The sequence below is a fragment of the Grampus griseus genome (genome assembly GCF_964374135.1).
Source record: "Grampus griseus genome assembly, chromosome: 1".
NCBI classification, from domain to species: domain Eukaryota; kingdom Metazoa; phylum Chordata; class Mammalia; order Artiodactyla; family Delphinidae; genus Grampus; species Grampus griseus.
This window is the reverse complement of record NC_139017.1, coordinates 122,326,640-122,344,317: the sequence shown is the minus strand read 5'-3', so window position 1 is coordinate 122,344,317 and position 17,678 is coordinate 122,326,640. Positions and strand designations below refer to the sequence as shown.

The 17,678-nt window shown below is 40.0% G+C and overlaps 1 protein-coding gene across 1 annotated transcript in view; it reads right to left on the bottom strand.

Annotated features, from left to right (window-relative positions):
• PTGER3 (prostaglandin E receptor 3) overlaps positions 1 to 17,678 on the bottom strand; it is a gene marked incomplete at its 5' end in the record, with an annotated part of 68,763 nt that overhangs the window by 8,863 nt on the left and 42,222 nt on the right. The window contains 2 exon segments of the mRNA XM_082679407.1: positions 8,292 to 8,419; positions 8,422 to 8,424. Of these exon segments, the coding sequence (XP_082535533.1) occupies positions 8,292 to 8,419; positions 8,422 to 8,424 (131 nt within the window).

The following is a 17,678-nucleotide window of genomic DNA, read 5'->3' as shown; positions in this document are numbered from 1 at the left end:
AATGTGACCTGGCCAATTATACTAGTCAGTGAACCCCACAAGGACAGAGATTTTTATCTGTTTTTGTTCACTGATGCACCCCCAGTGACTAGACCAGAGCCTGCCACAATGCAGCTTAATTACTGTTTAATGTTTAAATGGTTTCTATGTGTTTTTACATAGAGTGCCTGCAAGTGGGTGGATATTGTTTCCATTTTATAGATGAAAAAAAATAAATAAAAGCTCAACAAAGTTAAGTAACTTGCTCAAGTCTAGACCTAGATCCAGGACTAGAAACTAGGCCTTTTGCTCCTAGTTCATTACCTAACAGTAAAAATATTGCTTTCTGATTTTTAAAAAATCAGTTAATTATTCTGTATAAAGGATAAAGATAGATATGGAAGCTTCAGCAACATTCTAAGGAAATGCGTACCGCTTTATCTACCGTCATTATGCACTTGCTGGTCTCGGAGTGAGGCATCGCTTCTACTCTGGGTCCTCCTATTCCACACTAGCAAGAAGAAGAAACAGGGCTTCCCTGGTGGCGCAGTGGTTGAGGGTCCGCCTGCCGATGTAGGGGACATGGGTTCGTTCCCCGGACCGGGAAGATCCCACATGCCGCGGAGCGGCTGGGCCCGTGAGCCATGGCTGCTGAGCCTGCGCGTCCGGAGCCTGTGCTCCACAACGGGAGAGGCCACAACATGAGAGGCCCGCGTACCGCAAAAAAAAAAAAAAAAAAAGAAACAGTTTTGCTTCTTACTCTTCAAAGCTTTCCTTCCCTTCATCTTTCTCTTCTCAGAGAGATGAAAGAGGTAGGTGCAGCGCCTTTTTTCTAACGATGGTCCTCATGCTCTCCCTGAGACTGAGCATACATCTGCACATACATAAAGGCTACATAAAGGCTCTAATGTCTGACAATCTCCTCCTCAGTAGAACTTCATCTTCAGGTTTTTACAGCCTTACAGTCCAAAAATATTACACTGAAACTCGGCTATGTGACTTCCAATGCTTCTGTTTTAACCTAGTCTTTTAAAGACGTTCTGCCTTTTTCTCCTTCTAAAACATTAAAATGTGTTCTAAAGAGAATAGACCTTAAATGTAATTCACACTGCTTTCCTCACAATAGTACAGATTGTAGAAACCCTAAGAATTCAGAGAAAGGGAAATAAAAGTGGCTTTTATTTTGGGGGTTGAGGTTTCATCAAGAGGTATAAGGTGTGAAAAGAATTGGTAGGGAGGAGGGGGAAAGCTTGAACAAAGACACATGCTTGAATGTACAAGAGTCAGAAAAGCACAAGTGGGCTTCCCTGGTGGCGCAGTGGTTAAGAATCGGCCTGCCAATGCTGGGGACACGGGCTCGAGCCCTGGTCAGGGAAGATCCCACATGCCGCGGAGCAACTAAGCCCGTGCGCCACAACTACTGCGCCTGCGCTCTAGAGCCCGTGTGCCACAACTACTGAGGCCCGCGCGCCTAGAGCCCGTGCTCCGCAACAAGAGAAGCCACCGCAGTGAGAAGCCTGCGCACCGCAACGAAGAGTAGCCCCCGCTCGCCGCAACTAGAGAAAGCCTGCGTGCAGCAACGAAGACCCAATACAGACAAAGTTAAATAAATAAGTAAATTTAAAAAAAAGAAAAAAGAAAAGAAAGAAAGAAAAGCACAAGTGCAGCTGGCAGTAATGGGCACTTCACTTTGGGACTAAGACTGGGTGAAGCTGGGCAGCAGCTGAGGAGGCAGAACGGCTTCCCACCTCAGAGAAGTCTAAGACTTTGACACAATTTGAGGGATTACAGACTGATAACTGGTAGCCAGAAGCAGGAAGGAAGGCTAAATGTTAAAAATCCCATTCTGTATTACTCAGCCATAAAAAGGAACGAAATTGGCTCATTTGTAGAGACGTGAGTGGATCTAGAGACTGTCATACAGAGTGAAGTAAGTCAAAAAGAGAAAAACAAATATCGTATATTAACGCATATATGTGGAACCTAGAAAAATGGTGCAGATGAACTGGTTTACAGGGCAGAAATTGAGACACAGATGTAGAGAACAAACATATGGACTCCAAGGAGGGAAAGTGGCTGGGGGGAAAGTGGCCAAGGGGGATGGTAGTGGTGTGATGAACTGGGAGATTGGGATTGACATGTATACACTAATATGTATGAAATGGATAACTAATAAGAACCTGCTGTATAAAAAAATAAAGTGAAATTCAAAAATTCAAAAAAAAAAAAATCCCATTCTGGGAGGAGCATCCCAGACTCTACAGGGAGCAATGGTTGCTCTAGCCTCTGGCTCCCAGGGAATACTATCCACCCCTCTGCCATACCTGTTACAGTGCCTGCAACATCTGCTCTCACATCTGGCTTCTCAAGAGACTCGGAGAAGCTGGATCAACACTGAGGTTGTACCTCACCCCCGAAATTTTCTTTATTTCATGCTACAAAGTAAGTGGGGGGGGGGGAAGTTTTCCCTTCAGAAATCTGACTTACATTATATAAATGAAATACGAGAGTTTCTCAATACCCTGAAATCTAGCCAGCCTTTTGTGGGTAATATCCAGAGGTGGGGAAATTTTGACTGAATACTACTTCTCTGTAAGAAGAATATAATAGTTTCTTCCACAGCATTCAATAAAATCTTTGGATACTATACTTCCCAAGAGCCAATTTAGTCATTTTTCCACTGCTAAGAAAATTTAAATCTCTTTTCCAACTAGATTTTTTTTCATTAAGAGGGCACTTATAATGCATTTTACTTGAATATTTATTTCAAAATTCCAATTCCAACTTATCACCAAATCCAAGTGATTCTTGGGTTTTTTTTTTTTAATGTATCCGGGAAATCCTTTCTTCCCTAACCATTCTGCATCTTTCTTAGTTCCTCCTTTATTACCCACCCACAGTGTCACTGCAACCTTCTTTAGTCCCCTAAGTGATTTCTCTGCCTCTAGCGTCTGCTATAACCCAGCCCTCATAAAATCCCACATTCAGCCTATGGCATCGAAAAAAAATGGATTCTAAAATATACCTGGTTAGAATCCTGGTTCCAATAGTTATCAGCTGTGTGACCTTGAGGAAGTTAGTTGAATTTGCATGGCATCAGTTTCCTCCTCAGTTAAATGGGAACAGCAGTAGTTCTACCCCATAATATTATCAGTAGGATTAAAAGGGAGAATGTATAGGAAGTGCTTAAAACAGAAATTGACACGGAGTAAGCTCTCAGGAAGTATTAGCTATTTCAGCTACATTGGACATGTCATTCGTTATACCACCTGCACCTACAGACCCTTATAAGGAAGATCCTCTGCTCACAGCCCCACTGAAGGGGTATCCACATCCACAGGCTACCATATTTTGTACAAGGATTCTGCATATCCCAGGAATTTTGTACAAGGATTCTGCATATACCAGTTGGACAAGGTATACAAACCTAAGACATAGCCTTGCCAGTCAAGGAACAATGAGCTGACAAGGCAGATATTTCCTCTCTTGAGAATCTGAATTTGAAAATGTTGAAAAGATAAGGCAGTTAGCAGCAGGACCAGTGCCATGAGGAAGCAGATATTGTAAGTAAAGAAAAATTATAAAGTTAAGAAATTATGTTGACAGTGGAGAGAAAGACTTGGCAGTTGGTAATGAAACACGATCAAACAGGTAGAAAATAGCTAGGTCCAATGATGCTGGAGGATTAGCAAGGAACTCATTTATTCCAACAGTTGATTCCCTGGATCCTCCAACTCCAGGCCATGATATTCCATTATAATAAACCTCCCTTGCTTGAGCTAACCTGAGTGGTGCTCCATTTCTTACATCGCAAAGAGACTAAATAACAACATTGGCCATTGCAGACACCTTAGTTGATGAGTTGGTAATTGGATCCCTACTTTAGCAATTCTTACTGCCCATCAATCAACTCACTGCCCTCCAATTCACCCTGTACACTGTCCCTACAATTCTCCTCATCCTGAATGGGCTCCCATTCTTTTTTTTTTTTTTTAATTTCTATTTATTATTTTTGGCTGCGTTTGGTCTTTTTTTTTTTTTTTTTTTGGCGGTACGCGGGCCTCTCACTCTTGTGGCCTCTCCCGTTGCGGAGCACAGGCTCTTGACGTGCAGGCTCAGTGGCCATGGCTCACGGGCCTAGCCGCTCCGCAGCATGTGGGATCTTCCCGGACCGGGGCACGAACCCGTGTCCCCTGCATCGGCAGGCAGACTCTCAACCACTGCGCCACCAGGGAAGCCCTCTTTTTTTTTTTTAACATCTTTATTGGATATAATTGCTTTACAGTGATGTTAGTTTCTGCTTTATAACAAAGTGAATCAGCTATACGTATACATATATCCCCATATCTCCTCCCTCTTGCATCTCCCTCCCACCCTCCCTCCCTATTCCACCTCCCCTCCCTATCCCACCTCTCTAGGTGGTCACAGAGCACCGAGCTGATCTCCCTGTGCTATGCAGCTGCTTCCCACTAGCTATCCCATGCCACTCTCTCACTTTGTCCCAGCTTACCCTTCTCCCTCCCTGTGTCCTCAAGTCCATTCTCTAGGTCTGCATCTTTATTCCTGTCCTGCCCTTAGGTCCTTCAGAACCATTGTTTTTTTTTTTTAGATTCCATATATATGTGTTAGCACATGGTATTTGTTTTTCTCTTTCTGACTTACCTCACTCTGTATGACAGTATCTAGGTCCATACACCTCACTGCAAATAACTCAATTTCGTTTCTTTTTATGGCTGAGTAATATTCCATTGTATATATGTTGGGCTCTCATTCTTTGGGGGAATATGCACAGCCTACTTTTCTTCCAAGAGCTAGGTCAAATCCCACTTTCTCCGTGCATACCTGGGTACCATACCAGACAGAACTGGATCAGGCTTGCAGAACCTGAAGAATATACAACTTTCTTCAATGAAATGAATATAAAACCAGACCTCGGAAAAGGCCTGTGAAATGAGGGGCTTTGAGGCCTGAGCTTCATTAGCTTAACCATATATCTGCCTCTGGTTCCAACTCAGGAGGAACTTTTCCTCAGTGAGATTATTCTACCAGGTACATTTACAGCAATTTGTATAATCACACAGAGCTGTTAGATAAATTATTACAGTCTTACACCTGGCCTCCCACTTTGGGAACATCATTTGTGAGTGGGCTGCAAAATTCTTCCTTCCATTTGGCTAGAATTGGGGTTATTCGGACATAGCCAAAGTCACTTAGAAGTATCAGTATCTCCTGATTGTAAGTTCCATGGAAGCAGGGTTCACATCTATTTTGTTTCTGCATCATGCCCACATATCACAGCGCCTGGAACAAAGGATGAACTCAATAAATATTTGCTGAGTGAATGAATGAATGCATGATCTTTTCATTAAGATTCTAGTTCTTTAAAAGCAGGGCCTGTACTATAAAATACTCTCTAACTAACTCCAAAGAGCCCAGCATGATGTATGACACAGAGTGGCACTAGTTAGTATTTGCTGGCTGACTTATGATGCACTATGTATGTATAAGGGAGATTTTTTTTCTTTAATCTTGGTGATAACCATGCACACCTGGTCAAATTCACAACCTGCCTTATCTTGTATGCACTCCCCAGGTCTATAAAGGTAAACCATGCAAAAGGAAGAACAATTGATTGGCATCAACAAGATAGTAGACTAGAGACTAACCCTTTCCTACACCATCCTTGCTGCTCTCTGATTCATTGAATTTGGTTGGTTTGTTCCACATCTGAAGTTTTCTGGTTCTCAGAACCAGGAGGATATAGCCCTATACCCAGACATAGACTTTAATCTGAGCCTGGTTCCTGAAAAATCCTGGCCTGCAGGGATTTATTGTCATGGAGAACTTGAGCTGGCCAGAGGCCTATTGATGTCCATAATTGTCGGTTTGAATAATGAAAACTTGTTGTTACTGGGTATACAGTACTGTATGGCCTAGCTATTGTAGTTATCTGTTATGTTGCTAATTCATTTAAATAATAACATTATTTAGATTGATCAAAATAACAAAATTATTTTAACTATTCAAAATTACTGAGAAAATAAAGGTAACCTAGGAACTCACAACCTACTCACCAATTGAAAGGGAAAATATTTTTTAAACTTATTTTTTCAAAGATGGGAAAAAATGAAGTTGTGCAGTTCAGAAAAATAGGGGAAGTATTTTGAGGAAACAACAACAATATTCTTTGAAGCTTTAAATACCTCTTAATTATTTTTTGGATCAGTAAAAGTATTGTTTCCCATTTCCTCCCCACAGCCAGGGGAACCGTTCCATCATCATAGCCCCAGGCAAATGAGACCAATTGAAGAAGGAGGAAATGGCATGGAGGCAGTCAAAAGCCTTTCTAGTGCTAGGAGGTGGGGATGATATAGGAAGAGAAGCAGGAGAGATGTCTTTACTTCTCCACCACAACTGTCTCAGCATCAAACCCCACAAGTGGGAGGGTGACAAAAGAATAGAAACCTCAAGTAGAAAGAAGGGATGGTTACAAGTCTTTGAGGACACAGTCTCAGAGTGTGCCCTGGCACATATGTATGGATACTTCTGGGGAAGGGGAATAGCAGAGAGAGGCCATGATGATTGTCTGGGTGCCCCCAGCCCTCACGTGGTAGAGAAGGTCCCCCAGAGTCTCCCTGGGGTTCATGGAAAAGAGAAGAAAGCTAAGCGCCAGAGGAGCTGCCATGGAGCTGCTATGTTCAGGACCAGAGTGACACCCTGGCAGAGATAGCAGTTCCTATGGGTTGGACAGCCCAAAGCAGTTTCCAGAGGAAGGAAGTGGCAGAGGCTTGTGGGTCTGCTGTGCCAGTGAGACAGCAATAGGGCCGAGTCAGCAAAGTAGGACCACAGGGCTCAAGTGTGCTGAGGAAATAGTTCACAGGCTTCAGCAGCCCTGAATCAACGGGGGATGCCAGCAGCTACCCAGCAACCAGGAAGACCAAAATCAACTCTAGAGAGGGTAAGGAGGACCCAGCAGACAGAACCAGGTCCTCTGTGTGGACAAGCTGCCTCTCTATCTGCCCCCATTGCCATGAGGGAATATAAGTTTATTCCTTCACGCAGATGCCATCTTGGCTAAGGAAAGAAGGAGCTGGGAGAAACCATGAAGAAAGAACACATCGCTCAAAGAGACTGAGTTAATGCAAACTGAGAAAACAGATGGACAACATACCTTCAACTGTAAGTTTAAGAACCTACCCTCTACTGTTCCACCTCCCAGCCCCTGACCCAGCCAGCAGAGAACATAGACTTGTAAGGAAGTTTTGTTCTGTATAGAAGATTTTTAAAGACATTTAAAAAATAACTAAGTTTAGACTGTACAATTATCACCTTAGCCTTTAGCAAAAGTAGAGACTCCAAGAGCTAAAAAAATGCAAATAGCACCAAATAAATATAGTGACCACCTTTTAAATCTGTGACTATGGGCCTTTGTTTTCCAGTTTAAGGCATTATAAGGGAGATCAAGAAGGAAGCTGAAACAGTGCTGAGATGACTAATAAAAAATAATAAAATAATAAAAAATAAAAAATATATATTTTAATAAAGGTTTACGTGTAATTGGGTTAAGCCCGTTCTGAATAGATGCTAATCGACCCCTGAGATGCCTGAGAATTGCTGACTATTGTTGCAATTGAAATAATAGAGATAATGTGCAAAATTAGACCAAAGATAAATTCCAAGATGCACTGATTTTTTTCGATTTTTCAAGTTAAACTGCTATAGGTGGGTTGCCATTTGCATTCATCTGAAAACATAGAATTCAAGTTTTGGAGATGCTGAGATTTTATTCCCTTGAGCAAAATGTTCTGCACTGTTCTAATCAGCCTGACCAGTTCTGAAGAAAACAGAGCAGCCAGTTGAAGAGAAAACTGGTAAAGGGATAAAATGTCAAATATACCAAATAGATTTTGCTTGCTAGCAACAAGGGAAGAAAGACTCAAAAACTGGGGACAGCTTTTCTCTTTCTCAAAGATAAAATATGCTCCGCTCTGAAACTGCATTGTATTTTGCAGGAAGAAGCTAGAGCAAATTTCAAAATAAAACAGGAGGAGGTGATAAACAGAATGGTTTCACTGCAGACAAATGACCGGCTCTCCCTCTGGCCGGTCCTGAATTTTACAAATTCTCCCAGGAGTCCCTGTGTCATTAGGAAGCAAAAACACCTTCTCATTAAGCCCGATCCTAAGTTACCTTACAAGCAGGAGAGAAAGTATGAAAGGAAAAACAAAAAAAGAAACAAAAAAAAGGACTGAAAAAGATGCATACTTAGTAACCCAGATCATGATAAGCTCTTAGTTTTTAGCAAAACTCACAGGCCTGGGCAGCAAGTGGAAGTGCCCTCTTTTTGTGCAGCCATCTGCTGCCAGCGGTGATATTCTCTCCACTGCAGAAGCGGCTCTGCATCCAACAGGGAAGGTCTGAATGTTCTCAGTAGTGTGCACACGCCTAGATTGGACATAAGGACTACATTTTTGCTGAAAATCTTGTTTGTTGAATCTAATCAGTACTGTTGGAAAAACCACCTTCCCACTGCTGCCCAAGATTATTTCTGGCTGCGGAAAAAATGCCCAGGCATCAGAACAGAGTCAAAGCCTTTCTTTCATGGGGACTTAGAGGATTTCTCCAAGATAAACTTGATGCTTCAGAAAATAATCATAGTAGTAGTTCTTCACTAAGTGAATTCACAGCAATTACATTCTAACCTGAAATCAGGTGAGAATTGCAGCTAACACTTCTCACTAACTCTGTGGACTTGGCCACGTGATTTACCCTCCCCAAGCCTCAGACTTCTCATCTGGAAAGTAGTGGTAATAACATCTACCTTGTGGCATTGACACGAGAATTTGATAACATATGTAAAATATAGGTGCTCATAAAATGATATCTGCCACTATTGTTATTATCACTATTGTTGTTAGTGTTCATGTATATTTAAAATCATTTTCTTTTCTAGGAGTTTGGTTCCTTACATTTTTTTTTTCTATTAAAAAGCCCATTTTAAAGCCAGTGTGATCAAAAGAGTGAATTATTCAAGAAATACATCAAAACGTGGAATCTAGGAAACAGGGTATCTAATAAAAAAGAGGCAATAGACTGAATAGAAGAGGAACTTTAAAAAAAATCTTAGGCTCTAAAGGAGGTACAGATTATCTGATAGGTTTGAGCACTTGGAAAACTGTTAAGATTTGGTCATTAGCACAAAGAAAGTTAAGCAAATTTAACTTGATAATTTTTTAACTCTAGAAAATAAAAAAATGTGTCCAAGAAAAGAAACATGATGACAGTTCTACTGATTCTGCAGTTAAGAATATTTACATTGTCATAAAAACGCAAACACTGAATTCTGATTTAATAAAATTGTGTTAGAACCATAATGGGACAATGCATGAGGAGAGAGTTAAATCCAGCAAAATAGAAAATTAGCCTACAAGGTCCAAAGTTGATTATGCAGGATACAAAAACATAAATATGTTATTTAGAAATATGATGGTATATTTCAGAAGAAATGTTGAAAAAAAGCTGGAGAGCAGGCTGGTGGGGGGAGGGTTAGAATGAGGAGTGTGGGTATCATTAGCTTTTTATAACTGAATGAAAGATTCTTTAAATTCTATAGTGCTTTACAATTTTCAAAAGTTTCACATACATGATTTCATGTAATCCCATAACCCTTTTTTTATCCCCTAACCCTATATTGCCCCCATCCCCCCACTAGTAACCACTAGTTTGTTCTCTATATCTGTGAGTCTGCTTCCCTTTTGTTTTATTCACTAGTTTGTTGTATTTTTCAGATTCCACATATAAGTGATATCAGACAGTATTTGTCTTTCTCTGTCCAACTTATTTCACTCAGAATAATGCCTTCCAAGTCTATCCATGTTGCTGCAAATGGCAAAATTTCATTCTTTTTTATGGCTGAGTAGTATTCCAGTGTGTGTGTGTGTGCGTGTGTGTGTGTGTGTGCGTGTGTATCACATCTTCTTTATCCATTCAGCTGTCATAATAAACATTTAGTGCCACTTGACTTTTTAAAGGCATGAACATAAAATATTGTGATTAAAAATGAAACACTGAAGAAAAGAAATACACATTTGAGATATAATGGACATCCCATACACACACACATTGATAAGCCCAAGTGTATGAAAATCTACACAATCTAATCTTTGTAATATTTCCTGAGCCAAAAATAAAGAAGTAAATGAGATCTGTCATCTAACAATCAATATTATAGGATTTGGTAGTTTGGATGAGGAGGAAAAGGAAAGGAGGCAGAAAAACTTAAGAAATGGAAGGCATGGCCCCTGAATTCAATGATCCTCCAGTCTGGTAAGAGGACAATCTCATAGGAGAAGGAGGCTGGAAAACTAAAAGTTCTTTTTAGGGAGAAAAGGAACAGAAACCTTTTATGGGCATTTCTGTCTATGTCGCCTAGAGATTTCCTATGAGCTGTTTTTCAAAATTCAAAAGAGAAAAACTTGTCTGTGTTTAGCTGACAAGATGAGCTTCATGACATTCCAGAGAGAAAGGAAAATCATGTTTTTTCAGCTACAGGATAACACATAGATCAACCAACCTCTGATTGTACAGATGAAGCAAATAAACTTAAAAAAAGCTATGTATCTTTCCCTATGTGGGACCAGAACTAGACTTCTAATATCACTTGTGTGTTCTGGTGAATGCCCAATACTAAGTTAGCCAGACTGTACTATAGTGGTTTGAGATGAGAAAAGTCATAATTAAATTTAATGTTCCATTGATGAAATCCAGATAATAAAATAATATTAACCATTACCTACTTGTATAGTGCTTTCAAAAGTGTCCTTATCTTCATTCTTATTTAATCCTAATAATCCTGTGCTGATAAGAAAATTCAAGTTCAGAGAGGTTTAGTAAATTGTCAAGGGCAAACAACCACTGAATAGCAAATTAGATAAACAGACTTAAGTGTTCTGACTCCTTGTCCAACACTGGGAGTTTTTCTTTTTCATTATGACCCACTAAAATTTAGAGAACATTTTAGAGAAATGATGTTGCTTTAAAAATGCTTTAAAATACTTTAAACATGCAATCTCTCAGTAGTGGTCAAATATTAATTAATTAAATTAATAAATGAATTATTTTAGGTTTCAATGACAATTCTGTTGAAGGGATAGTAGCAGAAATATGCAAAATGGCTATGGTGGGAGAAAATCTGTCATAAGGAGAGGAGCCATGCATGTCTAACTAGGGCTGCAAAACATTTAAGGTAGCAGTTCCCCTTCAGAGCTTGGCAATAAATGAATATTATTTCTCCAAAATTTTTCAAGTAAATATTAATTCTGTCATTGCAATTCTTAAAATAAAGAGGCCAGGCAAACCAAAAAAAAAATTTAATGGTCAAGGAATGTTGAAAATAAGTAACAAAGAGCAATTGTTCTTCCTCTAAAAATGGCTTTTCATGGATCTTCTAAGGAGAAGACTCCAAACCACTGACTTATGAAAATCAACTTGCAATTTCATGCATACTATGTACAGCTGTCCAATTCACATACACACATCCAGAATGTAGGATGCTCTGGTATCAAAGTGTAGGGTTTCCAAAATATAAATATTTCAGTGCTCTAAGATGGCACTTTTTTCCTCAATAAGGCAAGAAAAATGCAAAGATAAATGTCATTAATTGCTCCAGATGTTTCCCTCTAGAGAAGTGCAAACTATAAACATCAATACTGCATTCCACTAATAGCTTCAAGCATTGGCTTAAAGCATCATTAATTTTACATTTGTAAGGTCTGCAAGTGTATGCCTTGCATTTTACTGAAAGTTTCAATCAATAGGTCCTCCTTGTTGCTTTCATTCTAAATAGCAACACAAAACTATAGTACAGGCAGAAGTGTAAAAATATATTTATCCATATACATAACATAACATAAAGTCACGTAACAGAAAATAACTGGAAGTTAGATTCTAACCATTTTAGAGATTGCATTTTTCAGGTGAGGTGATATTTATTTTAACTGATTTTTTTTTTAATAGTTGGTTTTAAATCTCTCTTGCTGGATCAACACAAGGCAAAACTAAAACTCTGTGTAAGGCAAATGTGTCATTGGATAACTTGTAATTCTTTTCCAAAAAATGGTCCTTTCATTTTTCAACCTGTTTTTGGCAAGTAACCTATATTGCTCCTCTTCTGTTTGGGATGGTGTTGTTTCTTTTCCCCACATGATGGCAATTTTAAAAAATGATTGCAGTTTTGGGCTTCCCTGGTGGTGCAGTGGTTGAGAGTCCGCCTGCCGATGCAGGGGACACGGGTTCGTGCCCCAGTCCGGGAAGATCCCACATGCCGTGGAGCGGCTGGGCCCGTGAGCCATGGCCGCTGAGCCTGCGCGTCCGGAGCCTGTGCTCCGCAACGGGAGAGGCCACAACAGTGAGAGGCCCGCGTACCGCAAAAAAAAAAAAAAAAAAAAAAAATGATTGTAGTTGCTTTTAATAATTCTACCCCCATTATGTTGATTTACTATTATGGGCATTATGCTGATTGACTATTATGGGCATGTCATTCCTTGACATGAGATGTCAAGGAATTTTGGCATTCACAGGGAAGTAATTATGTTGATTTAGCTGCAGTTTTCGATTTTAATTTTCAAACCAAACATGGACACTTGTGAGGTTCCTTGAATCACAAAGATTTTCTCACATTGAGAATTCTTAACCTGTGTGTATAAATTTCCAAGACATCTATAGACAGACTTTAGGAGGATTGCACAATCTCTGACACTGTAAAAAAAATTCTCTGTGCTTTTTGTGAGAAGGGGATCCAAAACTTTCACCAGATTATCAGAGGGGTCTCTGACCGCACAGTGTTTAAGAACCAGTGTTCCACTGGGTACTTCTAGTTAAATTTAATTTTAAAAGGCCTCAATGGGTTGTAATGGTTTCAGAATTATTTTCTTCCAATGTTCTTTTCAAAATTGAATTCAAACAACCTTGCATGTTATATTCAAAGACTTCTTTTTAAAGGATTGCATAATAATATTAGGCATAAGCACTGATTATCCATAGACCTTCCCTACTTTGTCTCAGAAATTTACAGTAAACTAATGAGTACCTTTGTTTTCATTTTAATTTTGGGTCAGATTTGTGGTTTAAGTTTTTCAAATTCCCATTTCATGCAAACTAGAGTTTAAATGTCAGTTATAGAGATCATGACTTGAACTCTGTCAGCAAAATGTATGGTAATAGCTCTATACCTGAGGTACTGCAGACTGGCACAAACTCAGAAAGGCACAGGCTGATAAAGAGACATTTGCCCCAGATTTGACTGCTCTTTGATAAAGATTATGTCTCAGATTAAATAAAGCTCTTACAACTCTGTAACACAGATCAGACATGCAAAAATTCCATTAAAGACAGAATTTGGTAAATTAGTTCTCTCTTACTAACGCACCTTGCCAGGAAATGTGAACTTAATTAAGAGGAATTATAACAGATTTTCGAGGTCCTGAGAGAAATGGACCATCTTTAGATATCACTTTGAGAGACATATAACCCTAGGGCCTCTTATCAAGAACAAAATAGGGATTGGAGGCATCAATAGAAAGAGGATACTTTCTAAGAAATTGTACCTCTTTGTCTGTGAATAGGTTTATGTGATTACGGAAGTGGATCAGGGCCCACGGTGATCAGGGCACTGCTGTAGTGGTAGTGCCACATTTTTGTGCAGTCAGACACAAACTGGCATTTTAATGCCTGCTTCCTTGAGAAATGCCAGAATGGTGCCTGTCAGGACCAAGATCCCACAGATGGCCTTGTCCTGAAAACCCTCACACATAGCTTCCTCTTAGAGGCCATGGCCCTTGCCCTAAGGCAGAGGGTCCCAACTAGGGGCCAATATGTCCTCCATGCTGCGTTTGGCAATGTCTGGGGACATTTTTGATTGTCACAACTAGGGCGATATTACTGGCATCCAGTGAGTAGAGGCCAGGGTAGCTGCTAAACAGCTTACAATGTACAGGACAACACCCCACAACAAAGAATTATCTGCCCCAATGTGTCAAGAGTTCCATGGTTCAGGGCTTCCCTGGTGGCGCAGTGGTTGAGAGTCCGGCTGCCGATGCGGGGGACGCAGGTTCGTGCCCCGGTCCGGGAGGATCCCACATGCCGCGGAGCGGCTGGGCCCGTGAGCCATGGCCGCTGAACCTGCGCATCTGGAGCCTGTTGCTCCGCAACGGGAGAGGCCACAGCAGTGAGAGGCCCGCGTACCGCAAAAAACCCCAAAAAAACAAAAAACGAAAAGAGTTCCATGTTTCAGAAATCCTGCCCTAAGGCCAAGTCACTTTTCCCCACTCTGTGAGATTACAGAGGTATGCACGATTCAGACCCACACTTTTTACAGGGCCACTAGAATTTAGTCAGTTTGAATGCCTTGGAAATTGTACTGCTTTGGGCAGAGTGGAGTGAAAAAATATCTTAAAATGTGCCTCCACCTTCCTGGTTAATAGCAACTCCTTTCTCCAAAATGCGGATTAAATGTCAACTCCTACAGGAAACTATTTCTTATTTCAGCATCACCTCCCCCATATGCTTTCATTACCATAGGCTTACCCCAATAGCAGCTCTGTTCAAATGATTTGCTATTCCCCTACTAGATTATAAATTCATTGAAAGCTGGGTATTTTTGTTTGTTTTTTAAATCCCTGTGTCTTAGTGCCTACCAGAATGCTTAGGCCATAATTGGTACACAACAAATATATGTTGAAGAAAAGAACAAGTCTGGAGGACTGGCTTGGATTCTGAGCACCTTCCTCCAAAATAGGTTTACTCAAGACTTTTAGGTGAGCACAACAACCTCCAAGATATCTAAAGATGCCTGACTCCTTGTCCTCTGAGAACATGAAACTGGGCAATGTCATTCCATGGCATGTAGGTTCATCAGCGTTGTAGTGGAAATTCTTGGTGTACCGGAAGATAGCCATAATGATGTTTACCTCAAATGCTACAAGACTGTAGAGATCATAAGATCTGGTCGGGGGCTTCCCTGGTGGTCCAGTGGTTAAGAATCCACCTTCCAATGCAGGGGATGTGGGTCTGATCCTTGGTTGGGGAACTAAGATCCCACATGCCATGGGGCAACTAAGCCAGTGTGCCGCAACTATTCAGACTACTGAGGCCGTGCGCACTGCAGCCTGTGCGCCACAACTAGAGAAGTCCACATACCACAACAACAAAGAGCCCGTGCGCAGCAATAAAGACCCAGTGGAGCCAAAAAAAAAAAAAAAGATTTGGTCAGCGGTTTACAGCAGAACTCTCCCTAAATGCCTTTTCTTAGGAGGAAGGAGGGCGAGCTCGGCGTGTTACTTATAATGAGCTTGGCTTTGCAGTCTATGTTCTACAGAACTTCTCCCATCACTGAGGGAGGAAGAAGTAGAGTTGAGCTAAATAAGCACATGGAATAGGGTAGTTGGGTAGCCCAACACATCTCTACCAGTAATCAGCTCACACCAATACACAGGTACAAGTCTGCTGAAGGAGCTGACTATAAACAAGGGCAATTCTCATGTTGGCTGCCTGTAGATTATACTCAAAGCCACAAGAAAGTAGGAGAACTAAGTTTAGAATAATTTATAAATGTGCTTTTGTATTAAAAACAAAAATTCTGAGATTATAACATGACTAGGTATCATATTGAAAAGCACCTCTCAAGTTTATAGCACATCAGTGATAATTTGTACTATATGTTATTATGGAATATAAAACAAAATGATTTAAATGTTACAGATAGGATGATGCTATTGCATTACATTGTGCTGTTATCTTGGCAAAGCACATCAAATAGGATTTTAGCAAAATGCTTAATGTGATTATAAGTAAAACATTCCTGACATGAGTTGGCATCAGGAAAGAAAGACAGGGACATTTCAGAATATTCGACTTTATTTTCCATTGACAAGCACAACATAAATAACGTACATTTGTTAAGTACACAGACTGGCTCTGACTAGAATGCCGTCAAAATTCTGATGTACTTTTCATAGTCTCTTTTATTTTTCGTCTCCACCATATTGAAGACTACCCTTTAAAACATACTGGAAGATATGTTTAAATACACTTAAGATAACTAACTACATAAAGGTGACAACAGTATACCTTCCCATTTAACCAAGTGTGTAGGGATGGGGTGCTGAGTAGGAGAGGTGGAGAAATGTACACTTTCTATACTGAGTTTTACATGATTGATTGAAGTGCCAATGATTTCAATTCTTACTTAGATACATTTTGAAAATAATATATTCATTTGTTGTAAACAGATCAAAATAATCAGTGCCTATTTTTAATTTGTTTCCTTAAAGAAATGTTCAACTTTATGCTATTTGTACAAAATTGTTTGGTTAAAGAAGAGGGAGAAGGTAAGATATTTCATATATATGCAGGAAGATTGGGAAGAAAAAGAGTTTAGCAGTCAGTGATGAGTTGAGTGAATTTAACATTCACTCTTACAGAAAAGAACACTGGCCACTCCTCGCTTTGTCCTACTGATGCTCAATTATGAAAAGATAAATGTGGCCTCTTCCTCTCCTTGCTTCTGTGAAATGGCCTAAAAGGATGAAGAATCTTGACAAGTTAGAAATACACAGGTTTTCCTTCACCTCTTTCTCTTTGTTCTCTGTCCCACCCTCCATGCCTGTTCCATATGAGTGTCGTTTCAAAAGCTGAAAGAACATTGAAGTCCATCAGTAAGTCATACACATTTTCTCCTGCTGAACATTACAGCTTTGATTTCTACAGAAACTGAAAACCATAGAAAGAAACTATTTTCAAATAACTATTAAAGTCTGGTGATTAGCTAGCTTTTGGCTAGATATCTGATTCACTTTAATTAAAAAGTCAAAATATTCTAATTCTAAAACAATTAACAAAAGGATTTAAGATCTGCTCTAAAAAAATTTAGAAGTGCTATCATCTCTAAAATGCTCAGAAAGCCTGAAAAGGCTAATTTGTATCTGATGGTAATCTCTTTCCTTCTTATCTTTACTCCCATAATAAAATTATTTCATCAAAGCAGATATTAAAAAGCAGACTCAGATGTTTCATATATTAGGACATTAGCATATTAGAAATGTGAAACCATTCTCTCTCTTAAAAACAATCCCAGCTTCACCATAGTAAATATTTCTGTTACTTTTTCTCCGTGAGAAAATGGAAAAACAGGCTGGAGGCAAGGGCACTGGGGAAACAGTCTCGTTCCTAATGAGGAAATAAGCATTCCAGTGGATATTTGAGTTATGCTTTGAAATAGATTGATGTAAAACTTCTGAAAATAAAATAATTTTCATTCTCAATAGATAGTGTGATTTATATGTGAATAAATATGGTATATGTCTGATTGAACTGCATTTCTAGAGAATCAAAATGTACTTGTCTTGTGGTATCATAATGTAATGGTTTACAACTCAACTTGTATAAATTATAAGCCTTTAAATAGAATCCTCACTTTAGGAATTATAAAATAGAGACTATATGGGGGCTTCCCTGGTGGCGCAGTGGTTGGGAGTTCGCCTGCCGATGCAGGGGTCACGGGCTCGTGCCCCGGTCCGGGAGGATCCCACATGCCGTGGAGCGGCTGGGCCCGTGAGCCATGGCCGCTGAGCCTGCGCGTCTGGAGCCTGTGCTCCGCAGAGGGAGAGGCCACAGCGGTGAGAGGCCCGCGTACAAAAAAATAA